This window comes from Artemia sp. Qi Xiang Cuo, chromosome 19, assembly GCF_049724085.1.
Source record: "Artemia sp. Qi Xiang Cuo chromosome 19, ASM4972408v1, whole genome shotgun sequence".
In the NCBI taxonomy this organism is placed as follows: domain Eukaryota; kingdom Metazoa; phylum Arthropoda; class Branchiopoda; order Anostraca; family Artemiidae; genus Artemia; species Artemia sp. Qi Xiang Cuo.
The window spans coordinates 26,346,138-26,371,393 of record NC_142812.1 but is presented as its reverse complement, the minus strand read 5'-3'; the positions used below and the strand labels follow the sequence as shown (position 1 = coordinate 26,371,393).

The 25,256-nt window shown below is 36.0% G+C and overlaps 1 protein-coding gene across 2 annotated transcripts in view; it reads right to left on the bottom strand.

The window, feature by feature from the left end:
• Positions 1 to 25,256, bottom strand: part of LOC148940667 (limbic system-associated membrane protein-like) — a 199,557-nt gene that overhangs the window by 77,505 nt on the left and 96,796 nt on the right. For both annotated transcript variants that reach the window (XM_089104909.1, XM_089104910.1), the window contains exons 4-5: positions 18,395 to 18,492; positions 15,680 to 15,887 (exon numbers count right to left, since the gene is read on the bottom strand). In XM_089104909.1, coding sequence (XP_088961035.1) covers positions 15,680 to 15,887; positions 18,395 to 18,492 — 306 coding nt within the window. The remainder of the gene's footprint in view (positions 1 to 15,679; positions 15,888 to 18,394; positions 18,493 to 25,256) is intronic.

Below are 25,256 nucleotides of genomic sequence, written 5' to 3'. Positions count from 1 at the left end.
ACAAAAAATAAAATAAACAAAAAAAATAAAATACAAACAAAAAAAAAAAAAAGCAAAAAACCCTAAAACAAAAAAAAAAATTAAAAAAAAAAAACTAACTTAAACACACACATAAAATAACACATGCAAAAAAAAACTAACACACACAAAAAAACTTACACACACAAAAACTTAAACACACACTACATACTCACAAAAAATTACATACACACAAAAACCTTACACACACACACAAAAAACTTACATACACAAACAAAAACTTAAAAACGCACAAAAAAACTTACACACAAAAAAAAACTTACACACACAAAAACTTAAACACACACAAAAACTTACACACACACAAAAACTTATTACACACACACTTACACACACACAAAAACTTACACACACATAAAAACTAACACACACCCACTAAAAGTTACACACACATAAAAACTTACACACAAACAAAAACTTACACACACAAAAAAAATTACACACACACACACAAAAACTTACAAACAACAAAAAAATTACAGACACACAAAAAAAACTTACACACACAAAAACTTACACACACACACACAAAAACTTACACACACACATAAACTTACATACACACAAAAACTAACATGTACACAAAAAACTTAAACACACACAAAAACTTACATACACACAAAAAACTTACACACACACAAAAACTTACACACGCACAAAAAAAACTTACACACACACAAAAACTTACACACACAAAAACTTAAACATACACAAAAACTTACACACACACAAAAACTTATTACACACACATACACACACTAAAATTTTATATTATTTTATGAAAATAGAATTTATATGTTCACACACAAAAAACTCACACACACACAAAAACTTACACACACACACAAACAAAAACTCTAAGCTAAGACTCTAAGCTAAAAACTCTAAATTCTTAGCTAAAACTAAACTAAACTAGAACTCTAACTGAAACTTAAAGGTAAAACATCAAACTCTTAACTAAAATTAAACTAAACTAGAACTCTAACAAAAACTCTAAGCTAAGACTCTAAGCTAAAACTCTAAACTATTAACTAAAACTAAACTAAACTAGAACTTCAATAAAAACTCTAAGCTAAAAACTCTAAACTCTTAACTAAAACTAAACTAGAACTCTAACTGAAACTCATAGGTAAAAAAATCAAACTCTAAGCTAAAATTAAAATAAACTAGAACTATAACAAAAAAAACTCTAAGCTAAAATTCTAAAATCTTAACTAAAACTAAACTAAACTAGAACTCAAATTAAAACTCTAAGCTAGGACTCTAAGGTAAAACACCAAACTCTTAACTAAAACTAAACTAAAACTCTAACTGAAACTCAAAGGTAAAAAAATCAAACTCTTAACTAAAATTAAACTAAACTAGAACTCTAACAAAAAAACTCTAAGCTAAGACTAAGCTAAAACTCTAAACTCTAAAATAAAATTAAAATAAACTAGAACTCTAACAAAAACTCTAAGCTACGACTCTAAGCTAAAACTCTAAACTATTAACTAAAACTAAACTAAACTAGAACTTCAACAAAAACTCTAAGCTAATACTCTAATATAAAAAAACTAAATTATTAAATAAAACTAAAATAAACTAGAACTCTAACTGAAACTCAAAGGTAATACATCAAACTCTTCACTAAAATTAAACTAAACTAGAACTCTAACAAAAACTCTAAGCTAAGACTCTAAGCTAAAACTCTAAACTATTAACTAAAACTAAACTAAACTAGAACTTCAACAAAAACCCTAAGCAAAAAACTCTAAACTCTTAACTAAAACTAAACAAGAACTCTAACTGAAACTCAAAGGTAAAACATCAAACTCTTAACTAAAATTAAAGTAAAATCGAACTCTAACAAAAAAGCGGCACATCCCTGCGGCACATCCCCATGCGGCGCATTCCTGCAGTGCTTCCCTGCGGCACATTCCTGCAGTGCATCCCTGTGGCGCATCCCCTGCGGCGCTTCCCCCGACCCGTGGCGCAACCCTCTGCGGCGCATCCCCATGCGGCGCATTCCTGGACCACGGCGCTTCTCGGGCCCAGGGGGCCTTTGAGGACCGGGGGGAGGGCCTCTGGGGTCCGGGGGGCCCTTTGGAGGTCCGGGGGCCCTTTGAGGACCAGAGGAGGGCCTTTGAGGGTCTGAGGAGGGCGTTTGGGGGGCTGGGGCTCTATGGGAGCTTGGGGGACCTTTGAGTACCGGGGGCTTCCTTCGGGGTTGGGGTTGGGGATCGGAACCCTTTGGGGTTGGGGTAGAGGACCTCACAACACTGTTCAAATGGAACTTGTGTATTATAACAACCACAGAGTTTCACCCTCAAATTCTCTTCTAAAACCTTTCCTAAAATCTTCTTTCAAAATGTCTCTAACTGTTTCGCCGAAATAATCCCATAGAATGGATAAAACGGTTTCGCCCAAATAATCCCTAAACGTAATTTCAGCGTGTTCCTTTTGTTTGGCATCTCTGTGCTTTCACATTTCAAATTTCTAGGAAACCCTTTCCTACGTTAATCTCTTCATCTCATAAATGTTCCTAGCTAAACTATTATGGTTTCGTTAGAATATCAATTTATCTCTCCGACTTAAAGCTCCGTGAAGCCGTATTTAAAAATAGAATTTCTATCTCTTTAGACTCCCGCATAATTCCAAGATAACAAGTGATGTCATTTATGATTCCTGACACTAAAGATCAGTGAAGCCCTATTTAAAAATAGAATATTAATTTTTCTCTCTGACCTAAAGAACGTTTGTCCCTCAGACCTAAGATTAAAGAAGCCATAATGTTTCTTAATTCCCCCTTCGTGAATCAATAATTTCCCCACCGATTATGTAAATCAAGTTCACAGGCTAGGTTCTACTCCCAACAGGACCACGTGGTTTATGGTTTTCCAAGTGAGAAAGTTTCTGTTTTTTCATTCTCACTGAAAAAAAACATAAAAAATCCATAATTTTATGTTGACATCCGAGAAAAACATCAAATAAATCGACCAACACACATAACCATCCAAGAAACAACCATAAATGTGAGAAAATTCCTGTTTTTTCAAGTGAGAAAATTCCTGTTTTTTCATTCTCACTGAGAAAACCATAAACCACGTGGTGGGGTCCGGAGTAGCACCCCCCTCTCTACTAATGTCACTCCTTGCTTTCAGTTGAAAAACTTGTTTTTTTATTGAATTTCTGAACGTCTTTGAAGAAATGCAGGTTTTGAATTTGGCTCATCGTACATGAATAATTGAAACGAAATTTGCATATTAATTTTACCCTTTTTTGGCTAAATGGCTTTCTCAAAATTATTCCGTATATGAAAGGTACTATCCTTTCCTCAGCGCCTCGCTCTTTACGCAAATTTTTTAATGTTTTAAAAAGTAGAGTTTTGAGAAAGAGTCAAACTTTAGCGTAACGAGCGAGGCGCTGAGGAGGGTACCAACCCTTTCATATACGGATTAATTTCTGTTCGTTTTAAGTCTTAATATCGCTCCTTACTTTCAGTTAAAAAAAAACTTTTTTTATTTAGTTTTTGAACGTTTTTGAATTAATGCAGATTTTGAATTTGGCTCACCGTACATGAATGATTAAAACGATATTTGTATATTAATTTTACTTTTTTTGGCTAAATGGCTGTCCCAAAATTTTTGATCGCTTAAAAAGAGCACTAGATTTTTAAATTTTCGTTCAAATGAGCCATCTCTCAACATTCTAGGACCACTGGGTAGATATTATCACCCATGGAGAAAAAAAACTAATAAAGACGCATCCGTGATCTTTCTTCTGGCAAAAAATACAAAATTCCACATTTTTGCAGATAGGAGCTTGAAGTCTCTACATTAGGGCTCTCTGATATGCTGAATCTGATGGTGTGATTTTCATTAAGATGCTATGACTTTTAGGGGATGTTTCCCCCTTTTTTGGAAAATAAGGCAAATTTTCTCAGATTCGTAACTTTTGATGGGTAAGACTAAACTTGATGAAACTTATATATTTAAAATCAGCATAAAAATTTGATACTTTTGATGTATCCAATGGTACAAAATCCCGTTTTTTTTAGAGTTTCGGTTGCTACTGAGCCGGTTCGCTCCTTACTTACAGTTCGTTACCACAAACTGTTTGGAAATAGTTTTGTTATCGATGAAAAAGAAGCGAAAACTGTTAAAAATAAAAAAAAATTATGAATTTCATAATGAAGAAGAAATGTTGTATTTGAATTCTGAAACTAAAAAGTCAGGAATTTTGAAAAAAATAGTTTTTGCTATTAAAATTCAAAAGACAAGTGAAAATGGTTAAAACATGAAAAATTTGTGGAGATAGAAAGACCTTACTTGAGTGATATTTAAATCCTTAAACGAAAAACTTCAATCTTGACGTGAAAAAAAAACTTGGTAAAATTCTACTTCAGCTACTTTTGGCTATCTGTGAAAGGGGTTAGGTTAGGAAAATGAAACGGGGTTAATGAAAAGGTGTTAGGTTAATGAAGAAGAAAAATGTGCTTAAAGAAATGTGATATTTAGCCGCGAAATATTTTAGGCAACTGGGGTCAAACAATTCGTGGGAAAGAATTGTAAGTAAGGAGCAACCAGGCTCAATAGTAACCGAAACTTGAAAAAACAGAATTTTGATACAAATAGATAGATAAAAAAATTGGTTTGTTGTGCTGGTTTCAAATATATAAGTGTCAATAAGTTTAGTCTTACCAATCAAATTCTACGAGCCTGAAAAAATTTGCTTGATTTTCGAAAGAAGGGGAGAATACTCCCTAAGAACCATAGAATATTAATCAAAATCACACCGTTAGATTCAGCGTATCAGAAAACCCTCTTGTAGAGGTTTCAAGATCCTATTTGCAAAAATGTGGAATTTTGTTTTTTTTTTTTTTTTCCAGAAGAAAGATATCGGATGAGTGTTTATTTGTTTTCTTGTTTGTTTTTTGTTATATTTTTTTTTCAGGGATAATCGTATCGACCCAGTGGTCCTAGAATATCGGGAGAGAGCTCGTTCGAACGGAAATTGAAAGTTCTAGTGGCTTTTTTATGTGACCAAAGACATTGGAGGGCAACTAGGTCCCCTACCCCTTTTCTCACAAAATCGTCCGATCAAAATTATGAGATAGCCATTTTGCTCAGCATGGTTGAAAAGCTGAATAACTTTGCCTTTAGAGATATCATGACCATTAATAGCCCCTGGGAAAAGGTCTTTAAGTTACGAAATTTGCCCATTGTTTACGTATAGTCTTTGTTATTGGGAAGTATGCAGACATTTTTCGGGAGGGGGGGGGGTGAATTTTCGGCTTGGGTGATTTTCTACGGAGAATTTTCCATGGGGAAGGATGTTTCCAGAGGGTGAATTTTTTATATCTATCCCCGCACACTGCTAATGAATGGACGAGTTACAAGCACTACTGATTCTTGATGGTAGTGTCGAAAATTCAGTGAAAGATTATACATTCAGAAAGGATCACAAGTAACTCTAATGACAGCCAAGAGAGCAGGTTCACTGGACATCAAGCACATAGATCCTAGCATAACCTTCCAGAGGTTCTTGGTTGTTGCAAAAACTTCATTTCTACACGACTGCTTCAAACACAAATTATATGCAGCTCTTTCATCAATCTTTGACGACAATGGGTTCATAAGGAGACCAATCAAATTTGAGCTTGCGAGAGGTTTATTTGAAGCTTGTAAAAACGTAGATAAACGGTGCAGAAACAGGAACCCGCTTTCACGTTTTGGGATGTGGTGCTCTTCTTCATAGATTTTAGTGGAAGATTGGAATCAGCTTTTCAATGATATTCGACCAGTACTAATCTTTTGTCGGAAAGCGGCACTTATTCACTACAGTGAATTTTGACAAACATGATGGAGGGCCTGCAACTAAAGACCAGAAATAAGGCAGACATATCATATTTAATGGAAAAGAGGTGTTTTCACTGCAGATACATATCTGAGTCACTGCAGAGGTGTAGTCACTGCAGATACATATCTGAGTCACTGCAGAGGTGTAGTCACTGCAGATACATATCTGAGTCACAGCAGAGGTGTAGTCACTGCAGATACATATCTGAGTCACTGCAGAGGTGTAGTCACTGCAGATACATATCTGAGTCACTGCAGAGGTGTAGTCACTGCAGATACATATCTGAGTCACTGCAGAGGTGTAGTCACTGCAGATACATATCTGAGTCACTGCAGAGGTGTAGTCACTGCAGATACATATCTGAGTCACTGCAGAGGTGTAGTCACTGCAGATACATATCTGAGTCACTGCAGAGGTGTTTTCACTGCAGATACATATCTGAGTCACTGCAGAGGTGTAGTCACTGCAGATACATATCTGAGTCACTGCAGAGGTGTAGTCACTGCAGATACATATCTGAGTCACTGCAGAGGTGTAGTCACTGCAGATACATATCTGAGTCACTGCAGAGGTGTAGTCACTGCAGATACATATCTTCAAATGCCCAAGGAAGAAGATGTCTATAACAAACACTAAGGTGAGGTTCATCCACATGCTTGGTGATAGCTTGTGTGAAAGGTGGATCGAAATTATACACGCAGGATGTCACTATCGCTAAAACTACTTTTGAGAAGTCTAATATTCTTCCTATTGTGCTAGTTGGTGATAATACTGACTTTCTTGTTATTCTACTGTTTCATGTTATTGCGATTTCAACAGGATATATTGTTATCTAGAAGCGGTATAAGTGTTGCGTGGGACACGCACATGATGCTAACTACCTTGGGAATAGAACTACGCAATCCTAAACTTTTCAGCAATGCGCTACTTGGCTGCGATACCACATAACATATTCATGGCGTTGGAAAAGGGAAAGATATAAGCATATTTAAGGAAAAAGAGGCCTTTTGGAGAAGTTCTCAAGTTTTCCTGAAGATGAGCTCAAATTAGAAGATTAGTAGTGCTGGAGAACGTGCTTTATCGTCCATCTATGGACACAAGAGTGATGAAAACCTAGACTCAGCTCGCTATCGTATTTTCCAAAAGAGGGTATTAAAATCCTAAAAAATTGTACATCCTCGAGACTTGTCACACACACTTGCATCTTCAAAGTTTCATTTACTGCACGTCTATCATCAGGCCCAAGATTGGAGTGCTCTTTGCGTAATACCTTAAACTAGGTATGCTTTTTCCAGCCCACACTGCTTTTCTATGACGAACAAATAAACGTTCAAATGGGGAAAAATCCATTTATTTAGACAGTGAAACAGGTACAGAAGTCTAGACATTTCGATCACATATACAGCAATCGTCTACTGATGACGATTTCTGTATATGTAATTGAAATACCTAGACTTTTGTACTTGTTTCACTGTCTAAATAAACGGACTTACCCCATTTGAACGTTTATTTGTTAGATCGGAATGGAAATAGCTGTCTCGGTTCTCTTCAGTGGAAATTCAGGTGCAACAACGGCAGTAAAATAGGAGTTATTTGTATCATTTCCCAGATTATTTGGGCTAACTGGTCTGAAAGACTAGACGTTCCCTTCTTAAAGAGGTCTTTTCAAGGATATTTTCTTTTATGATTTATGAACGAATGATTAAAATCACAACACACAATCATTCATCTCTGAGGAATCGTACCAGGTGTAAAACTACCTGAAACTAAGCCTTATTACCCAATTAATTGATAAACTATGGGATTAAAACAAACAGCTTTATGTAGCTATTTAAGGGGTATTTAATCAAGCTATTCAATGTCCCCCTTGATTTTTTTGTTTGCTTTATGACGAACATTTGCCCTGCAAAATTTCCCCCCACCAGTAAAATGACCATAGTAGTTTAAATTTGAAACAGACCCGTTAACTAAATAATTGCCATCCGTTGCCCTCCAATTTTTTTGGCTACTTAAAAAGGGCAATAGACCTTTTAACTTTATTTACGAACGTTTTTATTAGTAATAAACATACGTATCTTACAAATTAACTTACGTTTCGAACTTCTATATTAGTATGATTTCATAACATATATGAGTGGATTTGCCCCCTCGTCAATACCTTGCTCTGGACGCTAAAGTTCGAATTTTTTCGAATTCTTTAAGAATTACCCATGAATCACAAAGACCGTTTAATTAGAATAAATAGCTGTTTTGAAATTACTAAAAATACTTTAGCGGAAAGCGCGACGTATTGAGGAAGGGATGAACCCCCTCTTGCGTAATAATTTCTGTTCTTTTTAAGTCTTAGTGTCGCTCCTTACTTTGAGTTGAAAAAACTTGTTTTTTATTTAATTTATGAATGTTTTTGAATTAACGCAGGTTTTGATTTTGGCTCATCGTACATAAATAATTAAAACTAAATTTGCATATAAATTTTAATTTTTTAGATAAATCTCGAAATTTGTTTAATTTTATTTACGAACTTTATAATTAGTAATAAATATACATAACTTACTAATTAACTTACGTAACGAACTTCTATATTCTTATGTTTTTATTACGTATATTAGGGGGTTCGCCCCCTAGTCAGCATCTCGCTCTTTATGCTAAAGTTTGAATTTTGTTCCAATACTTTAAGAATGACCCCTTAATCACAAAGGCCGTTAATTAGAATAAATAGCTCTTATGAAATGACTAAAAAAAAAAGTTTGCGTAATAAGCGAGATATTGACTAGGGGGCGAACCCAATCATATACGTAATGATTCCTGTTCGTTTTAAGTTTTGATGTTACTCCTTACTTTCAGTTGAAAAACTTGTTTTTTTTTTTTATTTCTGATCGTTTTTTTAAATAATGCTGGGAAATTTGGTGACACCTTCATAGCAATGTCCCTTCCTCCATGAAGAATTCCTCCATGGAAAGATCCTCCCACGTATTCCCCCCCCCCACTACCATAAAAAATCCCCCCTGAAAACGTCTGTATACTCCCCAAGAACCAATACAATATGTAAACTTTGGGCTAAGTTCAAAACTTGCAGCCCTTCCCTCGGGGACTGTGGGGGATTAAATCATCCTCAAAGACATAGTTACTATATTTTCGATAATGCTGAACAAAATGACGATCCCAAAATTTTGATCAGGTGACTTTGGGACAAAATGAGCGTGGGAGGGGGCCTAGTTGCCCTCCATTTTTTTTTGGTCACTTAAAAAGGGCACTAGAACTTTTAATTTCCGTTCAAATGAGCCCCCCTGCAATATTCTAGGACCACTGGGTCGATACAGTCACCCCTGGGAAAAAGAAGCAAAAAAAAACAAATAAACACGCATCCGTGATCTTTCTTCTGGCAAAAAAAAAAAAAATTCAAAATTCCACATTTTTGAAGATAGTAGCTTGAAACCTCTACAATAGGGTTCTCTGATACCCTGAATCTGATGGTGTGATTTTCATAAAGGTTCTATGACTTTTAGGGGATGTTTCCCTCTCTTTTCGAAAATAAGGTAAATTTTCTTAGGCGCGTTACTTTTATTGGTAAGACTAAACTTGATGAAACTTATATATTTGAAACCAGCATAAAAATTTGATTCTTTGGATGTACCTATTGGTATCAAAATTCCACTTTTTAGAGTTTCGGTTACTATTGAGCCGGGTCGCTCCTTACTTACGGATCGTTACCACGAACTGCCTGAAAACATAAGCTCCCCATGGCAGAAAAAATAAAAGTTTTGTGCCATTTACAAAATTGTTGGGGCTAACTTGGCTGAAAAAATAGATATATCCTTCTTAGAAAGATCTTGCCAAGGAGATTTGCTTTTATGATTTATGGACGAAGGATTAAAATGAACACGAAATCATTTGTCTCTTAGTATTAAGAATCGTACCAGTTGTAACGCTGCCAACTGAAATTGAGCATTTTTATCCGCTCAACTGATAAAACAAAGGGATTGAAAAAAAAAACAGTTTTCTGTAGCTATTTAAAGGGCTGGGCACGAGTAGCTGATTTCGGGAACTGATTTCCAAATCGGTGCCGATTTTAAAAGAAATCGGCGTCGATTTGAGCTTGAAAAATTTTCTAGTTTTCGGCGCCGATTCACACAATCAACGCCGATTTTCATCATGATCATTACAAAAAATAGGGATACAAATAAACAGTCGGCCAGAAATGTCTGTGGTGAAAGACCCCACTACCGAGCTGAGAACTAAACTGAGAACTAAACTGAGATCAATCATGCAACTATTAATAAACTCCAGTTGACTATTTGTGTCCATGATTCTTTGTTTTGAAAATCTCGCGCAATAAATTTTTCTTTCAATAAATTTGTCTTACCGCTATCGTTTGTCCTCTGATGCTGAAATCGGTTCTTGAAATCAGCTACGTGTGCCGAGCCCTTAAAGGGTGATTAGTCAAGCTATTCAAGGCCCACTTAATTTTTTTTGCTTGTGCTGCCACCAGACCTGATTCGGGATTCAGGATTGAGGAATGTATGGAACCAGATGGCGTGATAGACCCTCTTAAGATTGATCTTATCAAGGGTGTATTTTAGCTCCTTGACTTAGGGAGACACACCCCCCGTGTTCCTTAATGTTCTTTCCTTGCTTAAGAGTTGAATTGTTTGAATTACAACCAAATTGTCGACCCCCATTACCTAATAAGTTTTTTCTGCTATGTAGTCCCGTAATTTAGAATCAGTGACGGGCGAAAAGACTGGCAATTAATCCCCTGGATTGTGCGCAGTTTACTTTCATGTAGTTTGAACTTAGATTCACACGAATCTGTCGAGTAAAAAAAATAAAAATAAAAAAAATGGATAATCACACTCCCCGCCCTCCGCAAAATCTTGAACCAATTGGGCTTAGGCCAGGATTTTGCAGGCAGAAAAAAATTACCATTTAAAAAAATATTTAAAATTATGGTTGCAGAAGCTGCTTCAACGTAGTGAGGAGTGAACCTTGGTCCGGGATAATGGATGTTTAAAAAATTAGTTTTTGAAGATATTGTCTAGTCATAATTTAAATTCCCCAACGACACTTATTTACAAATAATAGCTATTAGCTAGATGCAGCTTCATAATACTTTTACAGTCAGATATAGACATTTTTGAGAACCCCGAAAAGCAGCTTGAAACCCATTGAAAATGGTGTCAGATCGAATTAATATCGAAAGATATGACCAGCTTCTTCCATCAAAATCTTGGATTCCACCGAAAACAAGCATTGAAATTCACAGTATCTTTAAGATAGATTTCTTATTCGTATGCAAATTATCCATGTTGAAACTCTAGTTCAAGCTATTCGACAAACTAAAAATCATACTTAAATAAAAAAAATATTTTAAAAGATATGCTCTGTTAAATACAAGTAAAGAAAGAAACTAATACTCAAGTCCACAAAATGGTCCTAAAAGAAAGGGCCCTCCTCAAATCCTATTCAAACGTACAAGTTGTTACTAGCACTTAACTGAAAACTTGCTGCGATACAACTGAACTCAATCAGTAACTACAAATGATTATCGATTAAAAAAAACCGTATCAATTCTGGCATTCTGAATAAAAATATCAGAAATGAGCTATCTACAGCAGAGAACGATCAATCACTTTAACAAATTTACTAGTAAGAGATGTGGAGGGGCCATGACCTTCTTCCCAATTCAGTTTAACTATGTTCATTTGAGATTTTCTTGTTGCTTTTTATTTGCATTAAAGAAAAGAATTTACTTGTAGGTCAGAGCGAGATTTCCCTTCCTTTTGATGTGTCACGTTTTGGGGGAACTGTTCATTCCATGAATGAGGATAATGTTGCCAAGCAGCACTCACAGTTGTCCTTATTCACGCTTAAAGATTACAGAAATCCGTTCAATATTAAGGTGCACAGTATATTATCCGATGCATGTTCATAATGTTAAGCGTCGAAAGTTTGTTTTGGATACATTTTCACAGTGGCTGCATGAGCAGAGAAAGAAAGCTCATACTTATATATGTGTAGATTTGACAGGATGGTACAAAATATCATATCTAAGTCTTAGGTACCACAATAGCGCTGTATAAGTGAAGAGTGATATGGCTTCAATTAATTATTTTCCCCAGACTACTTCGTATGGAAGGAGTTATGGTATAAACTTTGGGAGGGGGGGGGCTCATTCGATTGAGAGTTGAAAATTCTAGAGTCCTTTTTAAGGATTAAAAGTGATCGGAGAGCAGTCAGCCCCCCTCCAGCAACCTTTCTAGCTGTCCAGCCCCTCCTCGACCCCTGAAGACTTCTGATCAAATTTTTGGTATTACCATTTGGTTCAAGATAGCCGAAAGATGAAACAACTATGCCTCCAAGGATTACATGACCCCCTACAGCCACTGGGGTAAAGGGGTAAATTATGTAGTTGCCTATTGTTTACACACAGACTATTTTTTTTGGAAAAGGAGCGTTTTCATTCTGGGTGTAAAAAAAGGCTAAGGTGAAACTTTAAGGGATTGTTGAACATAATCAAAAGACACTATGTGTGTACATGTTGGTGAAACGGTGTATCTGCAATAATGGCTAAGGTTCTTTCATTAAAGTTATTAGGAAATATTAAGATGGATGTTGAGCTAAATTAAAACATACTATGTGCATCCAGATTATCAAAATGGCATATCTGAAACATCTCAGAAATAGCTATAGGTATTAACTTGAAACTTTCAGGACATGTTGAGGGGAATTTTGAAGTGAATCAGAAGAAAGTAAGTGTATCTGGGATGTCAAGAGGTTCCGTCTGCAATGTCTTGGGAATAGATAAAGGTGTTAAGCTCAAACTTGTAGGGCATGTCAAGAGAGGAGGGTGCTGAACTAAATCAAAGGGCATTATGCCGATCATTGTTGTCAAAAGTGCTTATCTGCAATTTCTGAGGAACATCTAAGGGTATTCATCTGATAATCTTAGGAAATTTTGAGGGTGTGTTGGATTAAATCCAATGACTGAAGCCTTTTTTAAAAATGAGCTCAAAATGCATTTCCTTAAACATACAAGCAGTTAAAATAATTATTTACATTAAGATACGCATAAAAAATAATTGATCAGTATTCGTCTATAGGCTTATTCAAGGTTGTAACAGGATGGGGGCCATTTTTGGAAACCCCCAAAAAAATGTTATTCAAAGAAAAATAAAGAGCTACATTAAACTAAAAATAGACATAAATTAAGTCAAACAAAATCCAAACTTAAAATGAATAGAAATGAATATCATTGAGTAAATGAGACTTAAAACAAATAGAAATTACAATTAACGTTCAGGTCAAACCAACAACGAACAGAAATTACCACAAAGAGCGCAATCTTCACTTTATCAAAAACAAAATACATTTTAAACGTATTTCCTTTTATAACGTTGATAAGTCCAAAATTGCTCAGACTTTCAGGATGAATATCATTATGTTCCTAACACAGTCTTCTTCGATTAGTTGCTTTCAGTAATCTTGGTTCTTATGATGATTTTTTTCCTTTTTTCGTTGTTGTTATTGATGTTTTGACAAATAAAACAAACTGCTTGAAATAAAAATTTCTTTCAGTAAAGCGCAGATGACGCTCAGTCTTAAGGAGGATTTTTCAGTATTTCAACCGTTATTGGCGATTTCTGTTCGTTTAAGATTCCACATCTTTTTCTATTGTTTATATCTGTTCCTTTCGAGCCTGATTCATTTGTAGATAATTATTTATGTCAATTTTTAATTTAAATTATTATTTTAATTTATTTCTGCTTGTTTTTGGTTTAAAGTAACGGCAGTTTTTTTTCTTTGAAACTTCGTTTTTTGGAAAAAGCTTTTAAAGGAAATTTCTCTTTTATGATTTAAGTGAGCAAACATCTTAAAAACTGCAGAGAAGGGTTAAATAATGCGACTCCATTTTGATAATTAATACAAAAATGATGATAGATAGGCCTTTAAGCTAGAGGCATAAAAATATTTTCATTTTTATCGGACAGTTATCTCAACCACTAATATAGTAGCTATTCCTTTGCCGTTACTATCAAAAAATTACTATAATAACCACAGAACAATCATTCTTGCTGTGTTACTCACTAAAAAATTCATGAAGACCCTCTAATATTTTTGGTCTATAAATCTATTTTCGCAACAAGGATCAAACAATGCATTTGACATTTGTTCCAGAAACTAGTCATTTTGCAAAAAAAAAATCTTTACATAAATGATATCCATTAGTTGGAAATTTATGTCTAACTTTGTTTAAAGTATGAAACGTAGGAAAGACTGGCAATGAATGGGTTTAACGTCCTGCTGAATTGCTCAGCTCTGATGTAAGTGTTTTTAATTTTTTTTTTTTTTTTTTTTTTTTACAGCTTTTTCCATATTCAAGACCCCCAGAAAGATTGCTCCTGCGAATCGTTTTGTAAATCTTTTTTCTTTTGCATCCTGTAAAGTTTCGAAATTATTAGGTCAACTTGAATTTATAAAAACGCCCACACATTTTGAATATGAAAAGCTGTGAAAAAAAAAAACACTTACATCATAGCTGGGCTAATTCAGCAAAGCGTCAACTTATCCCAATATGAAGGTTTGTTTCTTTAAAGTGTTACATTTATAATTACTCCATATATCATTAACAGCTTAATGAATTAAACAAAGCAACAACAAACAAATCTACCCGTTAAGTGCTAAAACTGTTTAACTGCATATGGGGATCATTTTCATTAAAAAGCAAATGCCCAGGTTTTTATAATTTATGAAGACGCTTATGGATGAGTAGGCTTCTGCTTAAGCAATTTAAAAAAGTAGATCTTATTTTTACTGTCCCTGATGCTTTTAATAAGGACTGTAACTTCTACTGCTGCTAACAACTTACTGCAGCACTTAGCCACCTGATGCCAACACAATTACGCACGCTCCTCTTCCGTCCCAATCAATTCAAAAGTCTTTCTCTTTACACCCTTCCAAGAAGTTTCTATTTTCCTTAAATCTTTCCCTGTAACATTCTCCCACCCCAAAAAAGGACGACCCGCATTTCGTCTGGCCAACAAGGACAATCTTTGGCAATCTGCCATCCTTCATCCGCTGAACATTTCCTAACCATCTCATCCTTTCTCTCATTATAGCCCAAGAAAGCGAGATTGAAACACGTTTTTCTTACATCTCACTGTACAGTTGGTTAGTTGGGTACCCAAAACAGTCCGTAGGCAATTTCTCTAAAAAACATCAAGCAGATCCTCCTCACGTCTTTCGTGGCACCCACGCTTCAGAACCACACTTGACCGCTGTAATCAATGTAGCTTCCAATATTCTAATCTTGGTTCGCACATTTATCTTCCTAATCTTCCAAGCTTTTTTCAACTGTGAAGAAACACAATTGGCCTTGACTATTCTACTTTTCATATTATCACCGCAACCACCGTCTTTATTAACAATACTGCCTAGGTAAATGAAGCTGTCCACTTGATCTATCTTGACATTACCCATCATCACCTCTTAAGGACTTTATGGTAGAATTTTTTATTTCAGAAGAAAATAATTAGTTGTTATAACCAATTCTTGTTAAATAGATATCTATTGTAATCTCAGAATAGCTCTGAAAAAATTAAATAGTTGAAAAAGACTATGCCTTGTTCTTTATGATAATAAGAGATTCGGGTAATAGCTTAACTCTTGTTAACGTGATCTAATTCCATTTCATTCATGAAGCGAGTCACGGTAGGTTTTTATTCGAGCATCTGCTTAGCCCAAGTCTAACTGTACCGAAAAGCTTTAAAAGCCAAAAGAGAACCAAATATTTCACACTTACCAACAACATGCAGATAAGCTTTCTGAGAAAGCATAGGAACGGTGTTAATTTGACACATATACCATCCCGTGTCTGATTCTTGGACTGATGATATACGTAATGTCCAGCGCTTATCCATTGCTTCACTCAAGGAAATTCTATAATTTCTAGTTATAAGTTTGTCGTGAATTGAGAGCAAAGAATGAGTCTCTTCTTTGAGCCAGGCCACCTACAAATATTGATATGGTTTAAGACAATAGACCATTGCAAGTGATAATTTGCAAACAAGCAAGGATCGTTTAAATGAAAAACTTAATTATTTGGATGGCCGACGCAGAAACGTAGCACATAATTATATCTTCGAAAGTCAAAGTATTTGTGTCGGTAAGACAAACATCGAAAATAAGTTAGAAGAAGATGCATTACCTCTACTACCATCACTTAAGCTTATACCAGCGTTAAGCCACCTGAGATGAGAAAAGCTGCATACGCTCTCCTTACACCCATTGTGTACACAGCTTCACTTGTTACTGCCCCTAATAAGGCCCTTATCATCTTCATCACCTTTATCTGGAAAATATTGCCTTATCATCGAGAAAAACTTCGGAGCGTAGATATTTGTAAGAACTTTCCGAATTCAAAGTCTTACTGCACTACTTCAACTATGCTCAAATTTTACAAAATTTCCCTGAATTGGGGTTTCCTCGAGTTTTCCCGAAACAAATTCGGGTTTTCCAGAATTTCTCTGAGAATTAACGTTAGATTTTTTCTTACGCTATTGTCTTGACAACCTTTAATTTTCGGGTAGATTTGACAATGTGGAAGATGGTTGGAATAATTTTAGAAAAATAATCTGTATAGTTGCTGAAGGTGTCTTAGGGAAGAAAACTAGGACTGCAGCAAAGAATATTAGTGAAAAAGTTTTATTTTTAATAAAAAGGAAAAGGGACTTGTACAAGAATTATCTGAGTGATAGATCATATGAAAATGAAAGGAATGTAAAGAAAGTGAAGAAAGCAATAAAATCTGAACTAAGGAGGTGTGAAGTGGAGGCCATGGATAAAATTATATAAATCATATATATAAAATTATAATAATAGGATGTGGAAGATGCAGCTAGACGGCATAATAGTTAAATATTGTACTGGCATGTTAATAAATTGAAAGGGAGTAGTCAATCCGGACTTGGCCCGGATAAAGGTAGAAACGGGGCGACAAATAGTGATAAGGAAAGAGTTAAAGAGAGATGGGCAGAACATTTTGAGAATTTGCTAAGCCGAGATAGAGTTGCAGGAAAAGATATACAGGAGAATGAAAAAGTTTGTGATACCTTGGAGGTGAGGGAAGATTTGTTTTGTAAGGAAGGATTAGCGACAGTATTAAAAGGATTAAAAAATAATAAGGCTCCAGGCGCTGATAGGGTGGTAAATGAGTTTCTTAATTATGGTGTGTCTGTGGTTAGAAATAAATTACTGAGTATTATGAATATGATTTTTGAAAAAGCGGAAGTACCTAATGATTTTAGGAAAACCATAATTAAGCTCCTTTACAAGAAAGGTGATAAAAGTAATTATCAAGGCATTAGTCTGGTACCTGTAGGTAACAAATTGCTTAGTAATACGATACTTTTTAGACTGAGAGATGGTGTAGACCCGAGAAGAACAGTGCAGTTTTAGAAAAGGCCGAGGATGTGTCGACCAAATTTTCACTCTTAGATTAATAATTGAGAAGTGCCTGAGTTGTCAAACACCTTTGGTCCTCAGTTTTATAGATTATGAGCAAGCGTTCTACTCTGTTGATAGAAGAGCTTTAGTAAAAGTTTTATCCTTGTATGGTATACCAAAAAAATACATTAAAGTTATTAGTGCTATGTACGAGAATAACACTGCTGCGGTTAAGGTAGGAAATGAGGTTAGCAGCTGGTTTTGTATTAAATCAGGCGTTAAGCAGGGTTGTGTTCTACCCCCCTCTATATGGACTATTTTGATGGGCTTTGTCTTAAGGAGCACAGGAAAGGCAATGGGAGACCACGGAATCAAATAGGGAGGAAAAAGTCTCCTGGACTTAGATTATGCTGACGATTTAAGCATCCTAGATGAAATTGTGAGCAAAATGAATGAACTTTTATAGGTTTTGCGAGTTCAGGGTGCTAGAATAGGTTTGAAAATTAATGTTAAGAAGACTAAGTCACTAAGGCTAGTAATAAGTGGAGATGAAAAGGTGACATTGGGTAACGAAAGGATTGATCAGGTGGGCAGCTTCACTTACCTTGGTAGTATTATTAGTAATGATGGTGAGAGCAATGAAGATGTTAAAAGTAGAATAGCCAAGGCTCAGAGTGTTTTTTCACAGTTAAAAAAGTTTGGAAGAATAGGAAGGTAAGTCTGCAAACCAAGATAAGAATATTAGAAGCTACAGTGATGATAGTGGTCAAATGTCGTTCTGAAGCATGGGTGCTCCGAAAAGCGGATGAAGATTTGCTAGATGTTTTCCAGATAAATTACTTATGGGTTGTTCTGGGTACCCGGCTGACTGACCAAACAATAGGCTATACGAAAAATGGGGTTCAATACCGTTCTCTATGGCTATAATGAAAGAAAGATTGAGGTGGCTATTGCACGTTGAGGGGATGAAGGATGACAGATTGCCGAAAATTGTCCTTTTCGGCCAACCGTCATTTGATAAACAAGTTGTGGGGTTAATATGATAATAATAAGATTACCTGAAAGTACTAACCTTATAATTGGTCAAGTTGTTGACAACACAGGGGAAAATGGCATCTCGACCCATAGCAACTGTTATATTCTCAATTGTTTCAGCAAAATAAGGCAAATCTAGAAAGAATCGAACAAGATTTTAATATGATAAGATTCCTGATGACAATGTCTAGGAAAAGGGTTATAATACCCAATTGTAATTCGAATATACAAAAGAAATTGTATTTTGCAGGTCAGTATTCAAAACAGGAAAAAATTGAACTATATAAATTGAATTATATTCTAGGTAAAACGGTGATCTCTTCATTTACTGTAATGTCACTTTACAGTGACTTTGTAATGTCACTGTGTGGCAAATATCTCTGGACCAAGTTCAAATTGTAAGCTGATATTGTTTATTGCGTGTGGCACTTCGCTCTGGGTCGTTTTTTTTTGGTGGGTAATGAGTGATCGGGTTCAGTTTGTAACGTTCTTTTTTTTCGTTTGTGTTTGTTTTTCTTTGTGTGCTTATGATTTCTTCTTTTAGTTTTATTCACCCTGTATTCCACACCATAAAACCTTTTGGGGGAATAATAAAACCTTTTGGGGGGATATTTTTCTTACATTGTTTGAATAAATGGTGGTAATTATTGCTGAATAGATGAATCGATATCTATCTATTCAGATGTTAAGAAAACATCTATTTTAGTTTATGCTGGTTGACTCGAATTTTCTACTGAAATGTGGTACAAGTTTCAGAGTGTTTAATTATGTCTCTCATTTCTAGATACATTCGTTTATGGTTTTATGGTAATTTTAAATAAGTTCTCATTAAAACCAAACCCTGAAATAAATCTACCAACGATTTTATAGTAAAAATTGTTTTCAACGATAAAAAAGTTTGCAAAAATGGCTGAAACTACTTCCCGGCTGGTCATACACTAAATATTCTGTTCGACAAAATTGCTCAGAACTGAAATAAAAACTCCTTTAATGAATACGAACAAAATTTTTTAGTGATAGATACCACCAGAATGACCGCCATCAGACGACCAGCACTTCATAGTCAGCCAATTAGGTAGCAAAAAATATCTGTTATTTTTCAATCTAAAATTCCCTTTGTCTTTTTAAGCTCCATTGTCTCCCCCTCCCATTGCTAAGGATTGCCGGATATACATTTAAGAGAAAAATTGCAAAAAGAACTGGAAATAAATTTATGGGTTCAAAATAAATATAGGTTTCCACGCCTTGGGACCCCAAGGGGCGAGTGGACTTCAAATTTGGACTTCTAGAGAGAGGCTAGGTAAGTCGGAAGAAACGATGCATCCAAGTTATTATCAGGGGAACAAAAGGTGGTGACCGATCAAAAACTTTCAAAGCGTTGGAGGAGGAGGCAAGTGCACTTCATACATTTGTATGAAGGGCTTATACATTTGTATGTATAATACATTTCATACATTTGTATGAATGTTGTTGGGCAAAAATGTGTACCTCCGATCCGCCCAAAATTTTTGGTACAATAAGTCCCAATGAAAGTTTGAATCAATCAAGAGATAAGTCCAAAAGGAACAGAAATACCCTTCCTAATATATATTAGCAGCGGACTTTAAATATCAAAAATGAACTATGGAGTCATCATTTTTACGATTTTCAAGCTGAGTTGTCCGAAATTCAAGCTGACTTCTTCAAAATTTGGAATATCTCCCATTGACGGCGGCCGGGGGCCAGGGAGAAATATCCCCGTATTAACCCTAGACACGCCACTATAGGATTGAATACTAGGAAAAATCTCCAACGCCTCCCATGCATTCTCTAGGTCAGACTATTGACAAAGAAAAAATTGTTTTTGCACTATTTATTTACAATTGTCAATTTTAAACCACGTTGTAAAAATACGACCTTAGCCTTTCAAGTACGCTATATAAAAATAGGGCATTTTCACTTTCTGTGGAAGGCTTTAAAACAATTGTTTTTGCCAGCCAGGCACAGTGGAGGTGTACATTTTTCGCACTCAAAGCGGTACATCCTGATTCGCACTCTTTGCAGCGGCTCTGCTTCTCAGTCTTTTTTGGCCAGTGATCAAGTCCATCATCTTGAGCAGATATTGCCAGTCGGGCTTGATTGTGACTTCTAATGGAGCTACGACTTTCTTCGACATCTGCAGATGGTCTCACGTTTACGTTGGGGTATCACACGTGCCGAGGCATACAACCCTGCTGCAACTTCAGACCTGAAAGCTCTTAAGATCATTGGATCGTCTGTCCTTGAAGTGAGCGCTTTAACGTCTAACTTGAAAAGAAGCCAACTATTGCAGACTGCTGTGTCAATAAGCCACCAGAATATTCTAATATACAATTTTCGTGTCCGAAGATGAGTTCGGCACATCTCCACCAGCATGTCTGCTAAATATACGCCACCCATATGAAAGTTGTACTCATAAACAATGGCTGGCCTTGAAACTTAAACCCTGGATTTATCCTTAACTTTCCAGCGTGTGCACGTATCCTGTGGTGTTATTGCTTCATACGTCGAAGACAAGCCAACTGTGTTGTTATCTAACCATTTCACTACAATAACACCAGAATGAATGTCAGTCCTGTAATCGGAAGTTCCCCTCTCTTGTTTTTTAATTTCACCAACTGTGAGGACTGGGCAGCCCTTCAGTCCTGCTTTGTTCAACGCACAAATACAAGGGAATCCTTTTGAGCAAACTCATTAGTTTCAAGCTCGAAAACCAGTTGTCAAAATAAGTGTTGTAGTTCATTTTCTCTGGTAAGGTACCAGACGTAAACCTATGTTGCCTCCAACTTCAAGATCTGGCTCTGTTTCATCTTCAAAAAGAGTGCCCTTACCTTGAGAAACTTCAAAATCATGTACAAAACCTGACACACCAACTCTTGTGAACACTTTTATTCCCCACTTCGTCAGCTTTTTGGGAGATGTTGGCTCAAGTTGCTTCACCCCTTGAAAGGAATCCTTTGCTCGTCAATTGAATGGTGCTCTTTGGGGCTGGCTTCGAGAAACTTGGAACGGATATGACTCATGACGGGTCGAATCTTATAGAGCTTGTCAAATCATTGTTCTCCAGGTTTCTTAGCTTTTCTTTGTTGTTGAAATAAAGAAAACGCTTGATCTTGTCAAAACTTTGTCGGCCCATCTTGTCGACAATTGCAGGGTATCTGGTAGCTGTTTCCCAATGCATTTGATAATAGGAAACTTTTATGACCCCCAATAATAAAATACTGCTCATGAAAACTTTTAGCTCTTTGTCAGTAAGGCAGAGGTTGCATCCCTCACTTTGAAGGAAAATGCGTTACTTTATTCAACTATCAGCTCAAGAAGTTCATTTTCAAAGAATTTTTGAAGTATTTCCGTTGAGTCTCCGAGATGCATGGAACTTGGCGAGGTTTTCCTTTCCAAGACAGATTAACTTTTTCTATTTCTACTTTTACCAGCCAAATTTTTCTTGGACTTCCGATTTCTTCTTTGATTCTTCAGTACTTGCTGCTACCGATTGCTGTTGCTGAGTAGAGGATGGAGCTTCCCCCGAATTATCGTTGCTTGGTTCACTGCTAGCCTCCCTGGCATCCTTTTCCAAAAAGAAGTGGTGATTGTCCAGTAGAGGCAACAAGTCTGCATCACGATCATTGATAAGATATTCTGGAAACAGGAAATCTAGATCCTTGTCATCATCATCATCTGATAAGTCCGACAACATCTCTTCTAGAATATCAAAAATATACTTGGCTGCCTCTTCTGTGTCAATTTGGCGATTTTGAGCTCGTTTTCTTAGTCTGTCGTAAGATTCTTCAATCTAGAAAGGAAACAAAAATGAGGCATATGGCACATCCTGCCTAATCAATGATCCACCGTCCCTGAGGGGTGGTGTGAGCTGTTATGTAGGAGGAACACCTCCTACATAATAGCTGATGTAAAATTATACTATTTTCTCCATCGTTTTTAATTGTCTTATTTAGTTGTTCGTTTCGCAATTTTGAGCAACGATCGTCCGATGCTGTATTTTTACTACATAAGGAAATGTATCTTGCTACTGATCCAAATTCTTGAACATATCGTGAATTTCATCAACTGTAATTCAAAATAGTATATATTTTATACTATTTATAGTAGATATGCTATTTATAGTATATACTATTTATAGTATTTATAGTATATAGATATACTATTTATAGTATATATAGTAGATATGCAAGGAATATCCAACCTTTTCGTGTTATTTCCAGTTTCTAGCTTAGAAAATACCTACCTTTTCATTCGTTTTTCTATTCCCATGGTTTGGTGACTCACTGCTTAGGCCACATGTCACGCAGCAGCTCCCCGAAGGCATCAATTGCCTCCCATTTTTTTTATACCATCAAAAGATTTGCTAAAAGCAATATTTTTTACGGCAAGATGGCAGTCTAAGCTCAAAAAGTACTGTGTTGTTTTTCTACAACAATTGCCTCTATAGTGCTAAGAAAAAACTCAAAAAAGATTATACAAATAAAAAATTGATAAAATAAAACTTTTGTCAGCACTTGGTCCTCGTTCCCTAGAAAAATTGCAGGGTGGCTCTCAGAATGCCACCCTCTCCGCGTCATCACATTTTGTGCTGGCAAGCACATGAATCTAATACTTTATGCTACTCAGACAGTTTTCTTCTGCAATAAGACGGGAGCTATCCCCATGCAGCACCCATATTAGAGATTTAGTTCAAAAACATACAAGGGATGAAGGGATATCAGAGATTAATTTCTACCCGAATCCTCCTTCATCCTGCTTAAAGATCCATATTGAGGTTCATAAAAATAGTTGCCAAATTAGGAGGCAAGATTCACTTTTTGATGCATCAGGCACACTCCCTCAACCTACTTCCTCCCAGAGACCCGTCTTCTTCATAATAGCTGAAGCGCAATTGCACAACGCCCCAAAGTTTTATCGAGGCTCATATAAATCAACTTTGCCGAACGAAGCTTTTAAGTAAATGGGTATAATAATCGTATATTTTGCATTGACCGTCTGCGCTGACTAAAAACGAATATACTACCGCGCAGCGTTTCTGCCTCTGTAACTGGGAAAATCAAAGTAAATGCAAGAATAAATTTTAAATCAATTGCTTATCTCAGAATTTTCAACCACAGCTGTTTGGCCTTCTTTAGTTCAAAATTATTATCTTGAGCCATAAAATAACAATAACATGGAATTTTACTGTGGCCATTTTTTTGCTATTTGAAAAGGCGTTTATAAAATTTTATATTTTCATTCGAATGAGCCTTACTCCGGTATACACGAACACTTGATCTGGTAAATCCACCTGAAAAAAACATCGCATCCGTGATCTTTCTTCAGGCAAAATACAAAATCTACATTTAGCAGATAGGAGCTAGAAAACCTCCTATAGTAGGGTTCTCGGATACGCTGGATCTGATGGTATGATTGTCATTTAAAGGTAACTGTTGTTCTTTGGGAATATTACTGGATACATTACCAAACCCATTGGGTTTCTTCTACAGACATGCTAAGTGACTTGTGAAAATTCAAGCTCAAAGCAAGAAGCCTTAATCTGCAAACTTTCCTCTTCAAGACTTAAATAGAGGGATGATAGAGATTGATGGGACGGGATGGGAGAAGGCTGCAGGAGCGATAAATTCCTCCGGGCTTAATTTCGCTGTTGAATTGAAGCTGATCAAGATTAGCAATCTGAAAAAGATCACCTGAGAAATAAAATTATTATGTCTGTTGATGGTTTAATTCTTAAAGATGAAATTCGGGCTGAGGGCACGAGATCTTTGATTGGGAGATTATTTTGTCTTTGCTATATTGAAGTAGGTCATACAAGTAGCAGAACATTTTCCTGTCTCCAGGAGATCCACTTGAAGGGATAAGACTGCATGAATAGGGTATATTATGATAGGCATACCAGTAGTTCCCCTCGAAAATTCAAAATTGCTTCTGCTAGTGCGTCCCATCTAATATAGATTTATTTGTGCAAATGCATATTCAAAATATTGAAGACTGCTCAACCCTTGGACAATTTAAACCTATTTTAAGTTAGTGATTATGCATGGGAGTGATAACTGATATAACTGGTTTGTTCTGCCATAAAACCTATGGAATCCTAATTTCGGTTGTCCAAAGATATAACAGTGAATGCCACTTTCTACAATTTTTTGTTAGATATCCTCCTATCCTATTTCGCCTACGCTCTTTTCATTAGTGCAGTCCAGATTCGTTTATCGTGACTCCCTCTATGGGTTCGTTTAGTAAATTGTTACAGAAACGTGAAGATATTGTCGACAGCTTTCAACAATTTTGTATTTTTGCCAGAAGAAAGATCACGGATGCATATTTGTTTATTTTGTTTCTTGTTTTTTTTCCAAGGGTGATTGTATCGGCCCAGTGGTCCTAGAATATCACAAGAGGTCTCACTCGAACGGAAATTAAAAGTTCTAGTGCCGTTTTTAAGCTAACAAAACAATTGGACGGCAACTAGGCCCCCTCCCAAGCTTAAGTCTTCCCCAAAGTCACCCTATCAAAATTCTGAGATAGCCATTTTGTTCAACATAATGAAAAATCTAATAACTATGCCTTTGAGGATGACTTAATCCCCCACAGTCCCCGGGGGAAGGGCTACAAGTTATAATCTTTGCAATTTTTTACATATAGCATTGGTTATTGGGAAGTATACAGATGTTTTCAAGGGGGATTTTTTCCGGTGGAGGGAGGTTCATCAGGAGGGATTACGTAGGAGAATCTTTCCATCGAGAACTTTTTCATGGCGGAAGGGAATTTTCCATGAAGGGGGTCCCGGATTTCCCAGCATTATTTAAAAAAAAACCATCAGAAATCATATAAAAAACAAGTTTTTTCAACTGTTGCTCCTTACTTTCAGTTCAAATTAT